This window comes from Cydia splendana, chromosome 8, assembly GCF_910591565.1.
Source record: "Cydia splendana chromosome 8, ilCydSple1.2, whole genome shotgun sequence".
NCBI classification, from domain to species: domain Eukaryota; kingdom Metazoa; phylum Arthropoda; class Insecta; order Lepidoptera; family Tortricidae; genus Cydia; species Cydia splendana.
The window spans coordinates 4,131,277-4,154,619 of NC_085967.1; the positions used below are offsets into that span (position 1 = coordinate 4,131,277).

The window sequence follows — 23,343 nt, forward strand, 5'->3', positions numbered from 1 at the left end:
TACGCCACTGACCTCAACTCATGTTGTTAGTGTCAGTACGGCACTTTGTGAATCATGTTTATGACAAAAAAACCGCATTGAATAATGGTTTGTATGAGAAATATGGCAGTTCAGTACAAATCTCGTACTCCAGCTCTTATAAACCTATCTATACTAACGACGTCTCTTATGCTGAAATCTGTTAAGCAATTTAGGGCTTACAGTCTTTGCACTTTACATAACAAGTACCTAGGTGATCTACAAAGAGGACCCATCATATAAAATTGAATTAGCTACACTTAATAGATACCTAATATTTTTTTAATTCATCGATTAATCTTAAATCGTCAATACGGCGCCATCTGTACAGCAAGTGTGGCACTTCTTGGAATCTCTCCAAGGAGGAGTGAATCAGCCCCCACAAAATATGAAATTGTATGTTTCTTTCTATACGGACGTTATACTTCGGTCTATGTCGACTAGAGGGCGCTGCGTTAGAAAAAATAGGGTGGCAATTGGCATACAGTTTAAAGATGAAAAAATATACTTAGCAAGAATTTAATCTTGGTAAATTATAAATGACATTAATTGCTGATTTTGCAGCATAGATTCACCAAGGATATTTCAAAAGTGGCGTAGCAATTTTACCAGTTTGACGAAAATTCAAATAACTATCAGTGTGAGATAATTTATCACGTAGAAAATGACGACGAACATTTGTATACACAAGATGAAATCACAGTTTGACGTCAACAGTATTTCCCTTGATAGATAAGTAGGCCAAGGCTAAGGCTAAAAATATCAACCATCCAACCAAGGATTTCTTTGAAAATGACACACGATAAGCAGAGTATTCCCCTGAACGTAAACATGATCTTAGTGCACTTAGTATTAGTTTCCAAGGCCTTACAAGCCGCAATATTTGTTTGATAACACTTGGCTTAGCTAAGTTCAATGATGACAATACATACTCGTACATTGTTCTAAGAAAATAGATCAATGAGTTGTCCACTTTGCTGTACCACTCATAAATTCTTCTTAGCAAAGCTTGCTCTGGCCATGAGCTATGGGGCGAGTTTAAAATGCAATAAATGAAAATTGTGAAATAATAGAATATCACTTTGTAAGACTGTTTTGATTAATACAAGTTGAAGGAGCCAGGTGAACAAATCAAATGACAGTTTGGAAATTCGGTATTGAGTCATCAGTATCATTCTCTTGTTCTTATACTATTTACCTGGGATTGGCGCATTATATATTTTTCAACCATAGATATAAACAGACATAGAAGTTATCGTGGCAAAATAAAGTGATTGACAAAATGAAATATCGACATGACTGTTATCGATGTTACCTTAACTTTATCATAGATATTTATAACACTGTATAATAACATAGCTATCGCGAAGTACCTACACAACACGTTCGATATCTTCTTTGATATTTTGTTAGTTTTCTATTCTTTTGGCACTGTATACTGCAGTTTACGTTTTTATTTTTAAGTACACTAAATATAGTAATAAACAAATTATGGACTAGTTTGTAATTGATATGCGTTCTTAAAATTTGTCGGTAATTTACAGCAAGTAGAAGTTACATCTTTTAATCATTAATCTGTTACTGAATTATCGATAGCAGATTTATCGATGTTTCATTTTCTCAAACACTCGGTTATGGCACAAAAACTTCTATGTCTGGATATAAATTTAATTCTATCTGAATTGCCATCCTTTTCGTTACAGTTCCACATTTTCCTTTAAACGTCGACTTGGTTTAGGTGTCGTCAGCAAGGGGCGCTAGGTCGGGTAACCTCCACGAGGGTCTGGGCCATTCCAATTTCTGTTAATCCTTGCGGATTCGCAGTCAAGGGAATGGTTTATGGCTGGTGCGCCCTGGGGGCAACGGTAAGTGATCTCCTGCATGGGATTGCTTACCGGAGCTGCCAATAACCCGACACCCGGGGTTTAGCCCGGGGGGGGGGGGGGGGGGAGGGTGTTCTTGGAGTGTCTCTGTGATCTCCTAGGCTATACCGGACAGGGCTACCCATACCGGGCAGGCGAAGAGTGAGGGACACTACCAAGAGCAAGACGGGTTTGCCCGCTTTCAGTGCAGAAACCGGGTGGACAGGCTCCGGCCACCGTCACAAACTCGTTATCCCAAATGATAAGGTGTTGTTGCCATGTCTAGCAGCCTTTGATGGGACCGAGGGCCTTGCCTTGGTCGGCCGGGTCAAGAGGAGATAACCTCAATAAAAAACCACAATCCCTCGCATGGCGGTTCACCGTGCGGGGGTGCTCTCTTTAGAGCGGCTGGGGTGTGCATCAGCCATTAGTGGCCAACCTGTGACACCGCCCGACCTCACAGAGTATATAGGGCCACAGCTTGGGTACGGGGATCTCTGCCCCTGTGGAAATTTAGTCTCCCCTACTCGTGGGAATTGAATGGATAATCTAAATAAAACAAATAAAACAAATCTTGAAGATATGGTGGGTGCTTCTGGCGCCGAAAATGAGAGGGACGGCGTCGTTTCAGAACTTAACACGACGCCAGCACAGCTACGGCTGCGGGGCTGCCGAGTGTCACTACGTCTAGACGAAGCGATAGACTCAAATTCAAATAGCAGGGATCGGAGCCCATACGAAGGAGGAGAGGGATCAGCGACCAAATCAAATATGGCTGACAGCCAGAGGGAAATCAGGACTGATCGGTCAGAGAGGATACGCCGACTGTCTGATGCAACGGACTCCGACGACCTTCCAGAGGTTATCTTTATAGATAAGGCTGGCGAGAAATCGGTGGAAAAACAGCTGGCCCAAAAACGGTACCATACTGGATCGGATGAGGATACGTGGCTGGGGACCTTGCCAAAAGTCAATACAGCACGTAGAGGCGGGAAAAACGGAAAGGGTAAGACTCGCGGAGCGTGCACGGGTATTTCCAAGTCCAAGCCCCTTGGGGCATACGTGGGAATCGCCAAGACCAAAACTTTGTTGAAAAGAAGGCTCGACATGGATACTAGTGAAAAAGATACGGATAAAAATACCGGAAATGCGTCCCAATCTCGCGGGCCAGCCTCCTGCTGGATGAAGGACCAAATATCCGAACAGGTCATATCTGATGAGGAGCTGGAAATGGAGTACAGCCTGGTGCCGGAAGGCCCTCAGTCTCCAGCTGCTGACGAAGACGAGGCGGATGTGGCCCGCAAGGCAGCCAAGAGGGTGCTGGCAGAAGTCAGCAAATGTATGAATTTAAAAGGAACAATCCGCGGCCGCATTAACAAGGCGTGCCGCGAGATCGTAACGGCCATGGATAACATGGACTCAAGAGAGGAAAATGAAGAGGTCCATGTCCTTCGGGCGAATAACAAAAGACTGAAGGAAGAGCTAGCTCATGCGACGACTGAGATGAAAGCGCTTAGAAGGGCCTTCTCCGAACGGAATAAGGAGACTCCAGCAGACAGTGCAAGGCCTAACCAGATTCTGGGGTCGGTAACGGATGCCTTGTCTGGGTTTAGGGAGGAGTTAGAGACGAGTCTATTCAAGTCGATTGGGGATATGGTTAATGCCCGCTTAGACGACATAAAGAGCCGCCTCCCTCCGGCGCCGATCGTCCGCCCGCCACTGGCGGCGGACCGAAGAAAGGCATCTGAGGCTGCCGATGCGACAGTTTCTCCATCAGCCCCCGTGGTTGATTTGCCGGATGATCCCTGGACCCCGTTGCCTGCCCCTGCCCCTGTTCCTGCCCCAAGGCCCAGGAAAACGGCAGATAAATCTGTAGCATCGTCGGGGTCAACGCTGATGCCCCCTGCCAGAACTGCACCAGGGCCAAAATTGCCGCGGAAGAAACAAGCGGCTACCAAGCAGGTACCCCGGGTGGCACCTCCCCCTCCTGCGGAGAGGTCGACAAACCCCACCCCCGCTCCCCGAGCGAAGAGGGTCCCTCAGACGGTGCCGCCCCCACCACCGACGACTGCTGCTCCGACGTGGACGGAAGTAGTAGGCCGTAAGGCAAAGAGGAAAGCTAAAAAACCAACAGCTGTAGCAGGCCAACCGGCTCTTAAACCAAAGCCGAAGCCACGTAAACTGGTGGCTCCATCAACGGCGGGCATAGTAGTGGCTCTCAAACCAGAATCTGAGGCTACATATGCGGGAATCCTAACCAAGGTGACGACCTCGTTTGGTCTAGCCGAGGTGGGGATAGACCACGTCAAAGTTAGAAAAACGGCCGATGGGGCGCGTATCATCGAGGTTTCTGGTACCGACAATGGCAGGGCAGCCGATATCCTGTGCGAGAAATTGGAGGGCCTTATTGGCAACGATGCGAGGGTGTACCGGCCAACTAAAATGGCTGGCTTGAGGATATCAGGACTCATGGAATCTGCAACCACGGAGGCAGTAGCCGAGGCAATAACAGCGAAGGGTGGTTGCAGATTTGATGAAGTGAAGGTAGGTGCAATCCGTACCGGATTTAATGGAGCAGGATCGACCCTCATTAAATGCCCGGTGACAGCCGCCAAAAAGATAGTAGAGGGAGGGCGTTTGCTTGTGGGGTGGTCGAGTGCACAAGTACAGATTCTAGATCCAGCACCGTTCCGCTGTTATAAGTGCATGGGGACGGGACACACTCGCGCTACTTGCCCCTCACAAATAGACAGAGGCAACACGTGCTTCCGGTGCAGCAAGCCGGGACATAAGGCGTCCGGCTGTACCGAGGCGCCATTCTGCGCGGTGTGTCATCAGGCCAAAAAACCAGCCGGACACTACATGGGAGGCCAAGCGTGCTGCCCCCCACCGACTAAGGGTAGACAAGACCCCATCCGGCCCCAGGGGCCCGATCAGAGATCCGCCCATGGGGCTGACGAGGGACAAGACATGGATGTGTAATGTTGCCACGCCCTTACGAACTCCTACAGACCAACTTGAACAACTGCGCCCGTGCCCAAGACCTGCTTATGCAGGTAATAGCAGAGTGGGGCATTGGCGCGGCTGTGGCAGCGGAACCATATTGTGTTCCTCCTCAGCCCAACTGGGTAGGAGCAACTGATCGGAAAGTGGCCATAATGGTACCGGCTATCGGGGACTATCCTCCCCTGATCGCTGTTCATAAAGGTCCAGGAATTGCGGCAGCCAAATGGGGAAATATTATAATAATCGGCACTTATTTTTCCCCCAATAGGCCACTATGGCAATTCGAGGGTTACTTAGACGATCTGGGGGGGCTGATAAGGAGGTTAGCGCCAACCCCGGTACTCGTAATGGGAGATCTCAATGCTAAAAGCGCAGCCTGGGGTTCCCCTGTTACAGACGTGAGGGGCGAAACCCTTAGGGATTGGGTGCTAGCGATGGGGCTTGTGGTTTCAAACCAAGGTCACGCTTACACATGTGTGCGACACCAGGGAGGGTCCATTGTGGACGTCACTCTTGCAACCCCTGTTATCGCCAATCGAATTGAGGACTGGCGTGTACTAGAGAATGTGGAGACCCTCTCTGATCACGTCTACATCAGGATGAGGATTTCTCCATCTCCAGCGGCTCCACCACAGGGTCTACCGCATACAGCGGGTAGGCGTCGTCCCAATGGCCGCTTCCCTAGGTGGTCCTTGGCTAGCCTAGATAAAGAGATGATTGAGGAGGCTGCATTGATACAGGCTTGGTGCGCTCCCCCGCCAGTAGACCTCGGGGTTGAAGAACGGGCAGCCTGCTTCCGTACCTCGCTCACCACGGTGTGCGATGCTGGTATGTCGAGGGCAAAGAAACCAACTGGCAAAAAACAGGTCTACTGGTGGTCGGAGGAAATTGCGGCCCTCAGAGTAACCGCCAATGCTGCACGCCGTAAATTCATAAGGTGCAGGCGCCGACAACACACAGCGGCAGAGGAAGAGATACTCCGGGAGGCCCTAGTAGCTGCAAAAGGGGCATTGAGAACGGCCATAGCCAAACGGAAGGATGAGGCCCGAGAGGAATTCCTGAGAACCTTAGACAGGGACCCATGGGGGCGACCCTATAAAATTGTGAGGAACAAAATGAAACATGCTCCACCCATGGATTCCTTAGAGCCGGAACTACTAAAAAGAGTTGTTGAGGGCCTCTTCCCGGTGACACCGGACTTTACACCTCCCGTCATGGCTCTCCCAGTGGAACAACCGGAGGGCCTCCCGGATGTCCCTTTAATCTCGGACGTGGAAATCATGGGAGCAGTCTTCAGAATGAGAGCCGGCAAAAAGGCTCCTGGGCCGGATGGTGTGTCAGGGAGAGTCCTCTCCCTGACATTGAAACACCTCGGAGTCCGACTTCGCGGGCTATTCGATGACTGCCTCAAAGAGGGAATTTTCCCTCGTTGCTGGAAGGAGGGTAGGCTGTGCCTGCTGCGAAAGGAGGGTCGTCCAGCTGACTCTCCTTCAGGATACCGCCCCATCGTCCTCCTAGATGAAACTGGAAAGATGCTGGAGCGCATCATAGCAAGGCGTATCACTAAGCATCTGGAGGACACGGGCCCAAACATTAGTGACCATCAATTTGGGTTCCGCGAGGGGCGGTCTACAATAGACGCAGTAGGCACGTTGAAGAAATTCAGCGATCTGGCAGCAGAGAAAAAGGAGGGAGCCATAGCAGTGTCTCTAGACATTGCCAATGCATTTGGCTCTCTCCCCTACGGAGTTATAAAAGAGGCGCTCCGGTACCACGGCGTCCCTCTCTATCTGAGGACGATCATAGAGCACTACCTTACTGATAGGGTTGTGCTCTATGAATCGGGAGGCGGACGCCTTGAAAGACGGATGGAATGTGGTGTTCCACAGGGGTCGGTTCTGGGGCCCCTGCTCTGGAACATCGGATTCGACTGGGCAATACGAGGAGAGCAGCTTCCCCGCATGGTCACCATTTGTTATGCCGATGACACAATGGTGGCCGTGAGGGGAAAACAGTTCCAGGAAACCTTGAGGAGAGCCGCTGTCGCAACCGAACTCACGGTGGGACGCATCAACCTCCTAGGGCTTGCCGTATCCCTCAATAAGACCGACGCCGTGGTCTTCAAAAGAAGAGGCTGGAGACTGGGACCCAATGATGTGATCCCAGTAGGGGGTGAGGCGGTCCCCCTGAGGGCCCACATCAAATACTTGGGCCTAGTCTTGGACAGCAAGTGGGAGTTCGAAGAACATTTTACCAACCTGGTTCCTCGGCTCGTTGGTGCCGCCTCGGCGCTGAGCCGTCTATTGCCCAATGTAGGAGGCCCCCAAGCTCCATGCCGACGCCTATATGCGAACGTCGTTCGCAGCATGGCACTATACGGGGCACCTATATGGGCCGGGAGGCTTAACAGCAAAACGAGGGCCCTCCTCCGAAGGCCGCAGAGAGTGATTGCGCAACGCATCATAAGAGGGTACAAGACCATAGGGCACGCAGCCGCTTGCGCCGTCGCCGGCACCATACCGTGGGAGCTTGACGCCCGACTCCTGGCCGAGAGGTACAACCAGCGAACGGAGTTACGCATCGCCGATGAGCGTCTGGCTCCCAGGGAGTTGGAGGCTCGGCTTGATGCTGAAAAGAAGAGAGCGAGGGATCGTTGGAAAAGCCAGCTGGAGGACGAGCCCTATGGTACGTATACCGTAGCGGCGCTCCTCACATCTTTTGACAGCTGGCTAGACCGAAAAAGTGGTACCCTTACGTACAGACAAGTGCAGGTAATGACTGGACACGGCTGCTTCGGTCATTACCTGTACACAATAAGGAGGGAACCTTCGCCGGTTTGTCACCACTGCGGGTACGAAGACGACACTGCCTACCACACGATGGTGGAATGCCCAACCTGGGCTCCTGAGAGATGGGAGCTGGAAATGGCCCTAAACGTGGATGATCTCTCGCTGCACAATATAGTAGCAAAAATCATAGTCAGCGAGAGATCCTGGGCGGCGTTCCACAACTTTTGCGAAAAAGTTATGCAAAAAAAAGAAGAAGCGGAGCGGGCGCGCGAGGCCAGAGCCGATGCGCATCCGCTACGGCAAAGACGGAGGGGAGTCAGGCGGCGGCAATTCGTCAATGCCTTGATTCCCCAGTAGAGCTGCGGGCTGGGGACCCGCAAATAAGGCTCTACGCGCTCGAGGAGGGGTTGTAGCGTTACACAATCCCTCCTCTTCTAATCTGAGGGTGCCCCCGGTGAACGGCCGGGGCGGCCGGGGGAGCATCGTGGTAGAATATTAGTGACCTCACGGTGCTCCCCTATAACGGCAGAGAGGGTAACGCCGCAGGGGTTTTAGTGGGTATTCTCCTCCCCCTCCCTCTGATTAGCAGAGGGAGTTACGGGAGGAGCGAGTCCCACATACCACCCCCACAATGGGCCTCTCCAGCCCGGGGTGGATGCATAAATGCATTTCCCCTGCGTCAAAAAAAAAAAAAAAAAGGTGTCGTCAGCAAAGAACATCTGTAGTCCGATGACTAATATTTACGAGACAAACCAGTCAGAGCCCATGGGTTCAATGAAGCGTAAACAGTCAAACAATTGGCAGACTTGCAAAAATTACCAAAACGTATGGGATGTCTGGGTGTTAGTTCTCTAAACGTTTATAGTTCGTTTTTTTTAGCATTAGAAAGAACTTGAAAGAAGGTAAGCGATCTTGACATGTCTTTTTATTGAAAAACGCTTTTTAAAAATCAGTAACTATTACTTATGAAAGCAGGAGAATATAAATGGTCGCATTAGATTCATAATTGTTACATATTTGCTCTAACTTATTTTTAAAATGTGTTTTTCAATAAAAAGACACATCAAGATTGTTTACCTTATTTCTAATGCTAATAAAAACGAACTATATTTTTTATACTCGTTATAGATTATGTAAAATTGGATTCTGTAACGTAGACATTTTCTTAAATTTTAAATTAATATTTTTGGGTTGAATTCCTTTTCTTATTTCGATGATTTTAACAATATCCCAAACTAACTCGATTGGTTGCACTTATTTGCATAATCTGTTGCATTTAGATGCACCTCTCTTTATGCTTATCTGTTGTCGGGGTTGTCATACGAGTAAAAATAATTAAAACTTGAGATATTTAGGTTGTCACTCCAGGAAAACTTTGTATGATTTAGATATATTTTTTAGGTAAGAGAGAATTTAGATGTTAAATAAAACATAGGAATTACAGACTCCAAAAAGGGGGCTCTGAAATGAAACTTTATTAGATTTATTGATAAAATATATTTATTAGGCTCAGGAGTGAATTGTTAAATAAATCAGTCAGAATTTTCGTAGGATTTGTGTCTTCAAGGGATTGGCACCCTACTTTTGTTTTGGCCTTTTGTACTCAACATATGAGGAGGTCATTTTGAGATGACATGCACATTTGATGTGTGGACCCCTCCGGGGACGCACGCTCGCATGAGTACTATTTGTGGTGAGACCACACATTCGCCATGTTGGTCGAAATGCTGGAAGCAGCTCGAGTCCTTCGGTGTGCTCCACTGAGTAAGTACAAATGGAATTTAGGTGTGATCAACTCCACAATGGCGCGAAACGTTGTGGGTTCGTCCTTAACCAGGTTTTTGGTTCTTTACAGAGTTGACTCCTGCTCGAGGGTTGGGAGTGCTCCGCCAGAAGTCCTAACAGCTTCCAGTGCGGTGAGCTAAATTTCCAATTGTTTCATATTTTCTTTAGCGGCCATTAAGGCGTCGGCTAATGTATCCATTTCTCGGTTTACAGGAGCCGGGAGCTTGTGAACTTTCTTTTGAAGAGCTTGTGAACTTTCTTTTGAAGAGCTTGTGAACTTTTTTTGGAAGAGCTTTCGATTTCTTTTGAAATTCATTTGAAGATGTTTAGAAGTTGTAATATGAGGCTGTGGGATCTGTACCACGCCATCTGCAGCGGCCGGCTCCAACCAGGTTAGCGGCCAGCTTCCCGGGGAAAGGCGAGTACGCCCCCGCTGCTGCAGTTCCAGCAGCAGTTTTTGGAGGTCGGTCTGTTGCATAACTTTTGAGTGGCATTCGCCACCAACTACAAATTTAAAATGATTAGTTATAATTTAATTTTATTCAGTTTGAAGTTTTGAAAGTTCTGGTGCATAAAACTTAGGTATTTCGAAATTTAGTTTTTTAGTTTTTAATTAATGGGTGTAATCCCTTATAACTAGAACCTGTGAAGCGACCCAGCTTACCACTGAGCATTTAACAGTAAATGATTAGATTAATAAAGTTTGTTAGATATAAATTTGTTTAATTGTTTCTCCTCCTAGCTTTCCTGCAGCAAGGTTTCCGTTTAGTCTATTTAATTTAATTTTGATTTAATTTTATTTTGTTAACATGGCTGTTTCCATTTTCCACAAGCCGGAGCTTTTCATTTATTATTTTACCCCCTTTCAAAACAGCCGTGTTACAATGGCGCCCAAGGATTTTCATGTTTTTAAATAATTACTTGCTGGAGGAAAAGCCTAGATGTTTTTTATGCACCAGAAAATCATTTTGTTTAACTCACCTTTTGTAGAGTATTTTGTTACATTGCAAAGATGTTTTAGGTATTGCATACCACATTTTGGGCATTTGCCTACATTTCTGTTGAATTTTGTGCACATTTACATGTAATTATTTCTGGAAAAGATTGAACTTTGTATGACACATTTTGAGGTTATAAAATTTTGCTGACTTGACAGATGTCAAAGCACATGTTGCATTTTTAGTCAATTTGGATACTATTTTGAAGTTTTGACACTAGTATTTCGTTTGGTTTCACATCTAACATTTTAATTTCAATTAAAAATAAAGATGTTGTATTTTATAACATAAAAAAAGAGAACACAATTTTGCCACTTGGGATCACATGTAATATTTGTATTTAGTTTAGAATTTCATATTTTAAGAGAAAGATTTGTGAATTTTAATAGAAACTTGTCACTTTATTATTTTTATATGTTTGCTGGAACTGCACTTTTTTTCAATAGTTTGTATATAAATTTTGTAACTTTTTACACAGAGATTTGTTTTGTACGGTTAAGCCTAAAGGCATAGTAATTTCACCACATACCAAGTATTGTTAAGGAAAACAATAGTTAACACAATTAACATAATTTAATTTCATTTTATTACACAGCACATTTGTTGTAAAGATGAAGCACCAGAAATTTCAATGCAGTAGCATATTTAGTATATTAAAGTTGAAACGCAACACTCAATTTCACAGCTTATTGATAATAATTTATTTAGGAAGGTCAATGCCAATCAGGAGCTCATCCTAGGTCCAAGCAGCTGTGGAAGCAGTGTCGGCAATTTTGTTTTTCAGAGCTCTCCGCATAGCCGCAGGGGAACCAGTTTATTATAGAAGCATGGTCTGGCAGTAGTGTCCGGCAAGCTTCTTGTGGTGCTTCATAGTGATTTAAACTTCTGAAAGATTGAAGATATTCTTCTTTGGCGTGCTAGCGCATTCAGTTCCAGAACAATTATTGACATCATTTAATTTTCAAAATTAGCAATTCCTGTGATCCGGCTGTCCAGTTGTAGAAATGGCTGGATGTTTTTTGTTTTTGTAGTGGTGATATATCCAAAGTCAGCACGGTTTTGATGTAATCTGTAACAATTTCACTTAAATTTTGAGGTATGCAATACATTTTTGGTTAGTTTATTTCATTTGGCTTTGCAATGACATTTAGCGTTTATTTTGAAGGGAGAGGGATAATCGTGTGAAATAAGATGACTCCTGATCTCATAATTTAGTGTTTTACCTGTATTTTTGGTAGTTTTCGATTAACTCTGAGTCGAGTTTTGAGTCGCTGAAATCGACATTTATTTAGCGGTTTCGAGTTTTTAATGGTACTCCACACAACTTACGACTTGTGTTTTATATTAAATGGTAATTTTCCGAATATAGAATGGTATTTACAACCAAAATTTTACTCTTGTGATTTAGTTTAATGTGCAAAGTAATTTTTTTAATGCATAAAATTGTTTTTTTTAAACACAAGAGACGTCACTAGGGTGCGTTCGGAAACGCGTAATTTTTAGTAATGTTTTCTTTATTTCGTAAGTTCGGCGTTTAAAAAAACGCTCGTTTTTTTTTAAAAATGTGTTTTTAAATTTGTTTGAATATTGATATTTATTTAGTTAAATACAATATAGTTATTTTGGTTTAGAACGTTACGAGATTTGGTTTTAGTCAGGTTTTAGTACTCAAATTTAATGAGATAAATTAATTTGAAGTAGTTTTTTTAATTCGGCCAAGATTTTAGTTAAAAATTTCGTTTTGAGATTTGGCGGGAATTTCGAATAAGGCTCGTGGCATGTTTTGGATTTTGACACAAGTTTTTGGTAGGTTTTCAATGAGGTGGTATTTTCCAAGGCCTCGCCTACACAATAACGTTTAGTTTCACGGTTGTCTCGTTTGGAGTGTTGGGTTTTATGGTAAAATATCCAATCACGACTTTATGCACGGTACGTGGTGGACAGCACTGACTGTATTCACTACTAATTTTGTTTGGGGATGGAAGAACGGGATTTGAAATGCGTGAAGTATGGTAGGGGCGACAGATGAGATATGAAAGGTATGGTGAAGTGTGTGAAGTATATTTGGGGCGAAACAATTTGCTCACTTTTTAAGGTCAGAGCGAGTCCTTAACATGGCAAATTTGGATTTCGGTAGTAGGTTTCGAGTGCTTACCACACTCGAGCACGGCTTTGTGAAATTTTGCGTATTTGTGGCTACGCTTGACGCCAAGAGCAAAAACAAGGACAAAGTATAAATAACTTTGTCTTTCAATTATGGATATCAGTTCTTACTAGAATTTAAATTTACTATCAACCTAGGTTTGGCGTAAACATGTTGGCGGTAATAATTATAATTTCCAAGTCCTACCTGAACGTCCAGTCACCGCTTGGTGGTCTATATGTTCTGCTTCGCTACGATATGATCATTTTCTCACTGGTGCCTGAAGATTCTTTCCACCGCCTGTTGATAGATTGAAATATAAGCACTAAGTATAGACAAGGTTAACTCCAGGTTATAGCTTCAGTATAACACAACAATGAATCTAACATACATAGCACTTGGGATCCCATTTACCTGTACTCGTGTTCTATGATCAGAACTTTTACTGTGACAGTTATATCTTAACCCAGTCTAATACTTAGCTCCAGTTAATCAGCTTTTCAGGATCCAGGAATCAGGTTCTACACACTTTATTCACTTGCACAAACTTGTTCTTTCAGCGACCATCTTCTTTTTCATCGTATTACCTATGGCGCCAAATAGACTGTCATCGAAATGTTACCAGCTACAAATTTATAAGAATTAGTTCACACGACTTACCACAGGTTCGCGGTGATCCGCGATACTCCCGACATCAAAAGAAGTTTATAGAAGAGCTGCTAAGTGGCGTGTCCACTCAGCAATCTTCTCTCGGGCTCTTTGAGCTGCAATCCGCTCTGGTCTCGTCTCAGCAGGTAAGTCTCTCTGTTCCTGCTCTTGTGGAGTATCCTCCAACTCTTGTTGAACAGATTCCTCTTGCCTATCAGTAACTTCAGACTCTTTCGTAGACAATTCTGTACCCTGGACTGCCTCGGCCTGTCTTTGACTATGTACCTCATTTGGTACCTCCATGTTATCTTGCATCTCAGATCGATTATCCAGATCAAGACTATTTTCAGGTAGTATGTTATCTAATCTTATGTTAGAATGATCTGCAGGTAACGTAAGATCCATTCGTTCGACTACTGGAATTTCTGGCCCTGGAGATTCTCCGCTGCAGTCAGTTTCCAATGGGTATAGGTGGCCAATGGATCTGGTAAGCTCCATGTCACCAACTTTCACCTTTGCCACCCTACAATGCCCATCTCGACTCTTGATCAAGGTTGTTATCTTCCCCTCTTTCCAGTTTATCCTTTTCTTAGAGTCGTCGTAAATCTGAACCATATCCCCTACTTGTGGTAATTTATCAGAAGTGGATCTAGGCTGTTTGACGGAATATCTGTGCTTTTCCCTCAGACTTGTCAGGTATTGCTTTATAAACATATCCTTAAACTCCCCTAGAATCATGGTACCTCTTTTCCAGCTAGCAATGAGGTCTACTTTAGTGGCAGTGATCTTGCCCACGTTGTCTGTCTCCATCGGTTCTGGGACCACGCAATTACCTAATCTCAAGAAGTCCACTGGTCTCAGCACACGGTCCAAATCTGCGCCGACGTACGTCAAAGGTCTTGTGTTAATGACTCCCTCGATCTCTTTAATCACTGTAAGTAACTGGTTATCGTTCAGTAAATGTTTTTCTAATGTGCGCTTCATACAATGCTTGGCCAGGGCTACGAGCCGTTCGTAGACTCCCCCGTGCCATGGAGCCAATTGAGGGATAAACTTCCACTTAATGCTGTTTTTTACGCAATACGAGTTCGTCAAAAGTTCTGAAGTCAGCTTGAATTGAGGTGCATTGTCCGATAATACCATCTTTGGCTTTCCTCTGGAAGCTATGAAACGTCTCAACGCGAGCAGACATTCTTCAGCTGTTAAGTCTTTTACTATCTCCATGTGAACAGCTCTCACAGCAAGACACGTATATAAACATACCCAGCGTTTCTCTTTTCCTAGTTTTGTTGCAACCATTACTGGGCCGAAATAATCAAGACCTGTATAGGTATAAGGATCACTGTAATTCGCTCGCTCCACTGGTAAGGCCGGTGTAGGAGGAAGCCGGTAGGGTCCTCCGCCCTGTTTAATGCATTGATTGCAGGTTTTAAGTACCCTCTGTACTTGTGCCCTACCCTGTGGTATCCAGTATTTTTCACGGATGATATTCAAGGTATGTGGAACTCCCACATGGTAGTTTTCTTCGTGGGTCTCTCGGATAACCTTATCTGTGAAACTAGATTTGGGCGGTAAAAGGATTGGGTGCTTCATATCATAGGACCAACGAGTATTTGACAGTCGTCCTCGACTTCTAAGCAATCCATCTACGTCTAGATACAGCCCTAAGTTTCGCGTCAAATGAGTTTCCTTTCCACTCACTTCTTCTGGGAAATGTTCCTTTTGTAGATTTATAATTTCTGTTACATGTGTCTTGTCTCCACTAATATCAGTCTCTACCTGGATAGCATGTTCCTGTTCTTGAGCTATCTGACCATCAAGATCCATATCGAGCTGAACATCAGGTATGTCCTTTTCACAATCCTCCACTGACATCTCTGGATCATTGATGATATCCAGGCCCTCCCCAGCAACAAGAAAGGCTTGTCGATCTTCAGATATTGTACTACTCGGCCAATGTACTGGTTCCTTGGACAGAAATTCAGGCCCCTTGAACCATAATCCCTTTTTACTCTCCCACAGCTCAGGCCGAGTAGCTAAATCGGCTGGGTTTCTATTTGTATCTACATAGCGAAATTCGAAGCCTTTGTTCTCCTTGATTTCGTTAACACGGCGAGTAATAAACGGAGATAGCAGTTTATTCGATTTGATCCAGCCGAGTACAACCTGACTATCAGTCCACAAATATTGTTTCTGTATGTGTAAGTCTATGTTTGCTTTGACATACTTCATTAGCCTGCTACCAATTAAATAAGCTAACAGTTCCAGCCGGGGTATTTTCAAATCTTTTTGATCCTCTAAGGGTGTTATGCGGGCCTTTGACATAAGGAATGCTATCTTATTTTCTCTCTCTCCGACTATACGTAGATATGTCACTGCAGCATATGCCTTCATCGAAGCATCTGTAAATGTATGAAGTTCATATTTTACCTTTGACTTTGGTGATACATTTCCTACATGTCGTGGTACTTCAATATCTCTAGTCAGTTTAAGGTTGTCTAATATTTTTGACCATTTATGAATGAGCTCTGTTGACAAGTTCGTATCCCATTTAATCTTCATCTCGCAGAGCTGTTGAAAGAATATTTTTGCAGGTAGTATAAGTGGTGAAGCGAATCCACATGGGTCATAAACCCTTGCTAATGTGCGTAAAACATCCCTTTTAGTAACCTTCTTCTCATGGCAATCTAAGGAGTTATCATTTAATTTCAGTTCCAAATTATCCTTTTCCACGTTCCACATAAGGCCTAGAACCTTTATTCGGTCTTTTTGTGGTGCTCTTAGTGGCTCAGGAATAGTTTCCAAAAAATGTTTATCATTTGACATCCATTCTCGAATATTCATGCCCAACTCTTTGAAGACTTTTCTGGTTTCTTCATATAACGTGGTAGCTTTGTTGTAGTCTTCAGCGCATGTCACAAGGTTGTCAACGTAACATCTGTCAGCAATGTTCTTAAGAAAGGTTTCATCTTGTGATAAATGATGTCGTATTGTGGCTGTTAAGAGAAACGGGCTCGAAATGATTCCAAACGGTACTCTACAAAATCTGTAATGAAGAATATTGTCCTCAGTGGGTTCTTTGGACAGATCTTTTACCCAGAGGAATCTCGTGACATCTCTATCTTCATCTTGGAGACCGACTTGAAGAAAGGCTTTCTCTATGTCCGCTGTTATTCCCACTTCACCACATCTGAACTTTAGAAGTAGGGCGGTTAGATCTTCTAACATTGATGGTCCTCGATACATACATTCATTTAGGCTCTTATAATCTTTTACTTTAGCTGATGCGTCATAGACAATACGCCCCCTTTTCCCTTCTTGTTTCACTATATGACCAGGTAAGTAGTGAATAGGTGGGTTTACCTGATATATCGGTACTGTTTGGGGTTCTATAACTTCAATGACATTGGCTTCAAGTTGTTCAGACAGTATCCGATCATATTCTATTAATGTCTCGCTATCAGATCTCCTCAGTAGGCTTTTCAATCTTCCATAAGCCAGATTGTAATTGGTTGGTATCTCTGGAGGGAACTGAATCCAAGGCCACTTTACTTCATACCGTCCTTCTACATACTTGATGGTATCATTGAAGAATTTCACCGCTTCTTCTTCCCTAGTTGTCTTAGGAGAGTCCGTTATACCAATGCTTTCAAGTGCCCATAAGAACTTCATGTCGACATTTCTCAGAGGTAAGTCGGGTTCTGTAAAATATGGACAACTAGGTCCGTGGCATTGACAATATGTTACTATGGAAAGAGCATTGTCATAGTCATAAATGTTCCCATCTGTACTCCCTGTTAACATCCAACCAAAGTCGGTATCAATTAAATATAAATTCTGTCCAATATGTTGACGAGTCCCTCTAATAAAGGAGAAATAATAGTTGTTTCCGATCAGTACATTAATTTTGTCTCCCAATGAGTCATCATCAGCTATTATATCTACAGGTATCTTGTCAGGAAAGTTAAGTATCGGGATAGCATTAGTGATATGTGGGACTACATTTACTCTTATCCTCTTCTGTAAGCCACGTTTGGTCTCCAAGTAGATTTCCGCCGTAGGACTAATAATCTCCTTAGGTTTATTTGAACCAAATGTGTATACCATAAGCAAGTCTTCATTTTCTGGTGTAAAATTGATTGATTGAGCTAACTTAGATGTTATGTAGCTCCTTTGACTTCCACAGTCTAGTAAGATGCGGCATGACTGTGGAGTACCCCGTTCAGTCTTATTCCTTATTACTGCAGTTGCTGTCTGCAAACAAGAATAAAAACATACTGAGCTAAAGTTTATTGTGTTTTGATCAACAATTTTAAGACTTGAAGTTGTATTCTCACCTGCAGCTACCGCCTTAGGTATAGCAGACTTCAACTGTTTTGGGCAAAGCGCTCGATGATGTTTTCCTTTACAGTGATGACATCTAAATCTCATTCTGCAATTGTGTATAAAGTGTCCTTCTTTCAGGCATAAATAGCACCTTCTGCCTAGTCTCTGCTTTCTCTCTTTTAGCGTTGCATACTTAGTGCATTCGTCACTGTAATGTGAAGGGGTATTACAGAATCGGCAACTAATTCGAGGTTTCTTTCCATATTCTGGTTGAAGGTTGTCTCCCTTGAATGTTCGTTTTCTTGTGAAGTCACGATGAGATTTCTTCCTTTGGCCTTCACTAAAGGTATTATAAAATGGTTTTTTATTAATTTTGGAAATATTTTCTACCACTTGTAAGGTCCCTGTGGTACAACCTTCTACATCTGTTACAGTTTGTTTGGTTTTAAAGACTTCTTCCTTGTCTGCTAGCAGCTTTGAAAGTTGCATCCTTATCTCTTCTGTAGAGTCGTCTTTTATAACTCTTTTCAACTCGTAGACTATAGTTTCTGGAAATTTTTCGTATATTATTGTTCTAAAGAAACTGTGAGAAATATCTTCTCCTAAGGCATTTAAGACTCGAAGATGACGTTCAACTTCATTATATACTCTACGAGAATCTGTTATAACATCAGTAGCGGGTACTATTTTGTTCAGTGCTGCATAATGAGCGTCTTTAATATAGCTCTCTTTACCGTAGCGTTCCTTGAGTGTGGCAACCGCTATGTCATAATTCGCGTTTGTAGCTTGTAAGCCTTTGACTAAGTTTTTAGCCTCACCAGTTAAAGCCGCAGACAAATAAAGAAATTTATCAACCTTTGATAACTCTCGCTGGTCGATTTGAGACTTGAACTGGTCCCAAAAGGAGTGCCAGTTAAGTATGTCGCCATCATAAGTGGGTAAACTCAATACTGGAAGTTTTCCAGTTTTACATTTAGTGGATGAAGTGTCCTTGACCTTAGAATGTTCTATTTTAACCTTGAGCTCACTCAGGACCTCCTCCGCTTCCAATTGATACGTGGATATATTTGAAATATCATCTGCCGATGGATTATTGACGTATTTGAAGTAATTGTTTAAATCATTGGTTAATTTCAGTAATACGCTTTCTAATTTAGACGCGACTACCTCTGCGTTTAATACGTTTAGTACACTTATTTGTTTGGCCGAGGCAGTCAGTTCTAGGAGTCGGCCAGAAGTCGCTTTTACTATGGTTTCCCAAACTTGATCCATACTTAACTTGTTTGTAGATCTGTGAAAGACCATAAATATTGACCGTCGGTACAATTTATAACAATCTTATATCATTTTCACATGAAATCAAACGCAGTGAATAATGTTCAAAAACGAATTCACTATGCACTTACCATGAAAGTAACAACGCTGCGTTTCGCTTTAGCCAGATGATTCAACACAAAAAATGTGTAGCTAGTAATAACCGAGTACCTTTTGCCACCTTTTACACTATATTTTCCTTTTTATAAACTTTTAGAACAACTTGAGACAAACTTCGACCGGTAAAAGAAAAATTTTCACTTTGACGTTTCGTTTCCAGACGAGAGTCGTATTTTCCTAAGTAAAAATCGATAATCGTTACCAATTATTTCCATAACCATAGATACTAGTTAATCGATTAAAAATCAATGCTCATCGAATACAATTATCATTTTACTTATAAGTCGGCATGGCATACGGTACAAAATCAAGTTGCTCAAATAAAATAATAGCAAATTATCATCATCATCATATATTCATCTTATCATGTTTCATGAAATGTCACCATCGAATATCGAAATTAATTCTCAAATTACCTTTCAAGTAATACACGAATCTCTGGGTTGATTAATGTTATACCCCGTCACTAACAGTCCGAGCAAGTGATTCACACTCTTACCCAGTATCGGGCAGCTGGACTCTTGCCTGTTCTTAGCCAGCGTCATTGAGCAAATGCTGAAGCAATTTGCACCCAGCACGTCGGGTCGCCAGCTGCACCTACCACCGTGTCTGACAAAACACTGCACGAACAATCATACAGCGTTCCGCCACGCCACGGCGGTACACATTGATCTGCGTCAAAACATGAGCGAACGCGAACGTCCACACCCAGCACGTCGGGTCGACAGATCCTAAAACATCCGCGTCGAAACATGAGAGGCCACCTAGATGGCCCCACCCAGCACGTCGGGTCGCGGGACTGTAACCTGTTCTTAGTCTGCGCCTCTGCCAGACCGAAAACCAAAACCACACATGACAATCCGCGTCAAAACATGACCGCCGGATTGTCAGCTATTTAAAAAAAATAGCTTCCTGATAACAGGATTTACACAGAATTAACAGACGTAAACAACAACAAATAAGGAAGACGGGGTTCTAACTAACGGGAATAAATAAAACATTTTTCTTTATTTCTTTCTTTAACTGACTCGCATCAGGAGACCCAAGATTATGGCTGACATATAAATAATAACACTCTTAACTTCCAAGTTTATCATTCCATTACGCATACTAAGCGCGTACTATTCATCGGTGACGAACCACGTCGCATCGATCGATCGTACGATAAGCTAGGAAATAAAAACAATAATCGTTACAAATCGATGATTCGGTCACTGCCAAATCGATTAGACAAACTCACTTACCAGTGCTCGATAGGTGGCGTGCTGCGACGGCTGCTCTAATTTAAACAGAAAAATACACCTCTTTTTTTTTTTTTTAAGATGGTCAAAGATGATGACTTACGAATTAAGGATGAAAGACGAAACACGAAAAATCATAAAAGAATTCCTAAATCAAATCCATGCGTTCGATTATCTAAATGAGACGAATTATATTCGTTCACATTGGACTTGGAAATATCCACAGCAACTCCACCATGACGCCAAGAGCAAAAACAAGGACAAAGTATAAATAACTTTGTCTTTCAATTATGGATATCAGTTCTTACTAGAATTTAAATTTACTATCAACCTAGGTTTGGCGTAAACATGTTGGCGGTAATAATTATAATTTCCAAGTCCTACCTGAACGTCCAGTCACCGCTTGGTGGTCTATATGTTCTGCTTCGCTACGATATGATCATTTTCTCACTGGTGCCTGAAGATTCTTTCCACCGCCTGTTGATAGATTGAAATATAAGCACTAAGTATAGACAAGGTTAACTCCAGGTTATAGCTTCAGTATAACACAACAATGAATCTAACATACATAGCACTTGGGATCCCATTTACCTGTACTCGTGTTCTATGATCAGAACTTTTACTGTGACAGTTATATCTTAACCCAGTCTAATACTTAGCTCCAGTTAATCAGCTTTTCAGGATCCAGGAATCAGGTTCTACACACTTTATTCACTTGCACAAACTTGTTCTTTCAGCGACCATCTTCTTTTTCATCGTATTACCTATGGCGCCAAATAGACTGTCATCGAAATGTTACCAGCTACAAATTTATAAGAATTAGTTCACACGACTTACCACAGGTTCGCGGTGATCCGCGATAACGCTTTTGGTCGGTATGGGGTTCATACCCAGCAGTTACCATTTTTGAGGGGCTGTTTTAAATTGGGTTCTTGCTTTTTTGGACATATCGACCGCGGTACCCCTTTTGGTTTGGTACCTCTTTTTATCGTGTTGACGATCCAATGTGCCATTTTTGAAGGCGTTGGAACGGCACACGGTGTCTCCGCCACCTTTTTACGCCTGCTACCGCAATGCAAGTCAGCCAAATGGTTGAAGTTTTTTAGGTTTAGTGTGGTTTGAGAGTTTTGGGGAGTTATCCTTGGACGCACGATCCCTCGTCTTGTACCAGTCGTCGTGCCGCCAAGGACGACAAACCACTCACCTGCTATGTTATGTACCTCGTTTTGTTTAAGTATACCATATTTTCATATTTGTTGGTATGGTTTTTTTTTTTGATTCCGGAGAGTTGGGTGGGACAGGTGTACCTCACCAACTCAAAGGGCCGTTTTGGATTTTTAGGGTTGTTTGATGATTGTTGTCTACCTGAAGGGTTGGGACAAACCTTAGTGTCCTCAACCGGTAGGGTTGCAACAAAGGTTTTCATTGAAGGCTTATGGTTAGTGGACTATAGGTTTCATTTCGCCCGGTCTATCTGAGTTTTTTGAGGAATGCTGAACATCGGTCCTGGCGGTTGGTTTTGGCTTTCTCAGCACAACAAGCTTTTATCGCGTTGTACTGGGAAGGCCAACGGTTTGTTTACGGGTTGGAAGGATAGACGGAGGTTTTTTTCTATGTGCAGCGCAGTTGGCCGCATAGTTTTTTTTTTTTACCTTCCGTGGTGTTGACGTGGGTTCGAGATGTTGTTTAGATTTTTTTTGTTCGGTCAGAACAGCAGTTTGTTTAGATTGATTAACGTTTGTATGATTTCACTTTTAAATTTTGGGTAGTTTGTTTGAGCATTTTTGGTAAGTTTGAAACTCGAAGTTGCGTCAGACCTTTTGTTGAGATTCTAGGTTTTCTAGATCAGTTTTTTGAGTAGATTAGTTTTCTGGCCCTCATTTTGTTTTAGTGGTGCAAGTCGCTGAGGACAGCGAGCGGTTCACCTACGTTGAACCTTAAAATCGGGGAGGGGGGTATTGTAACGTAGACATTTTCTTAAATTTTAAATTAATATTTTTGGGTTGAATTCCTTTTCTTATTTCGATGATTTTAACAATATCCCAAACTAACTCGATTGGTTGCACTTATTTGCATAATCTGTTGCATTTAGATGCACCTCTCTTTATGCTTATCTGTTGTCGGGGTTGTCATACGAGTAAAAATAATTAAAACTTGAGATATTTAGGTTGTCACTCCAGGAAAACTTTGTATGATTTAGATATATTTTTTAGGTAAGAGAGAATTTAGATGTTAAATAAAACATAGGAATTACAGACTCCAAAAAGGGGGCTCTGAAATGAAACTTTATTAGATTTATTGATAAAATATATTTATTAGGCTCAGGAGTGAATTGTTAAATAAATCAGTCAGAATTTTCGTAGGATTTGTGTCTTCAAGGGATTGGCACCCTACTTTTGTTTTGGCCTTTTGTACTCAACATATGAGGAGGTCATTTTGAGATGACATGCACATTTGATGTGTGGACCCCTCCGGGGACGCACGCTCGCATGAGTACTATTTGTGGTGAGACCACACATTCGCCATGTTGGTCGAAATGCTGGAAGCAGCTCGAGTCCTTCGGTGTGCTCCACTGAGTAAGTACAAATGGAATTTAGGTGTGATCAACTCCACAATGGCGCGAAACGTTGTGGGTTCGTCCTTAACCAGGTTTTTGGTTCTTTACAGAGTTGACTCCTGCTCGAGGGTTGGGAGTGCTCCGCCAGAAGTCCTAACAGCTTCCAGTGCGGTGAGCTAAATTTCCAATTGTTTCATATTTTCTTTAGCGGCCATTAAGGCGTCGGCTAATGTATCCATTTCTCGGTTTACAGGAGCCGGGAGCTTGTGAACTTTCTTTTGAAGAGCTTGTGAACTTTCTTTTGAAGAGCTTGTGAACTTTTTTTTGAAGAGCTTTCGATTTCTTTTGAAATTCATTTGAAGATGTTTAGAAGTTGTAATATGAGGCTGTGGGATCTGTACCACGCCATCTGCAGCGGCCGGCTCCAACCAGGTTAGCGGCCAGCTTCCCGGGGAAAGGCGAGTACGCCCCCGCTGCTGCAGTTCCAGCAGCAGTTTTTGGAGGTCGGTCTGTTGCATAACTTTTGAGTGGCATTC

At 43.2% G+C, this 23,343-nt stretch overlaps 2 protein-coding genes across 2 annotated transcripts in view; both read right to left on the bottom strand.

Moving 5' to 3' along the window:
* Positions 1-23,343, bottom strand: part of LOC134793042 (hornerin-like) — a 55,773-nt gene that overhangs the window by 10,996 nt on the left and 21,434 nt on the right. The window lies entirely within an intron of this gene.
* LOC134793043 (uncharacterized) lies at positions 12,681-18,847 on the bottom strand. Its single transcript, XM_063764568.1, has 2 exons — positions 13,262-18,847; positions 12,681-12,901 (listed from the first exon to the last, which is right to left on the bottom strand). The coding sequence occupies exon 1, from the start codon at positions 18,845-18,847 to the stop codon at positions 13,307-13,309; it is 5,541 nt and encodes a 1,846-aa protein (XP_063620638.1). The 3' UTR covers positions 12,681-12,901; positions 13,262-13,306.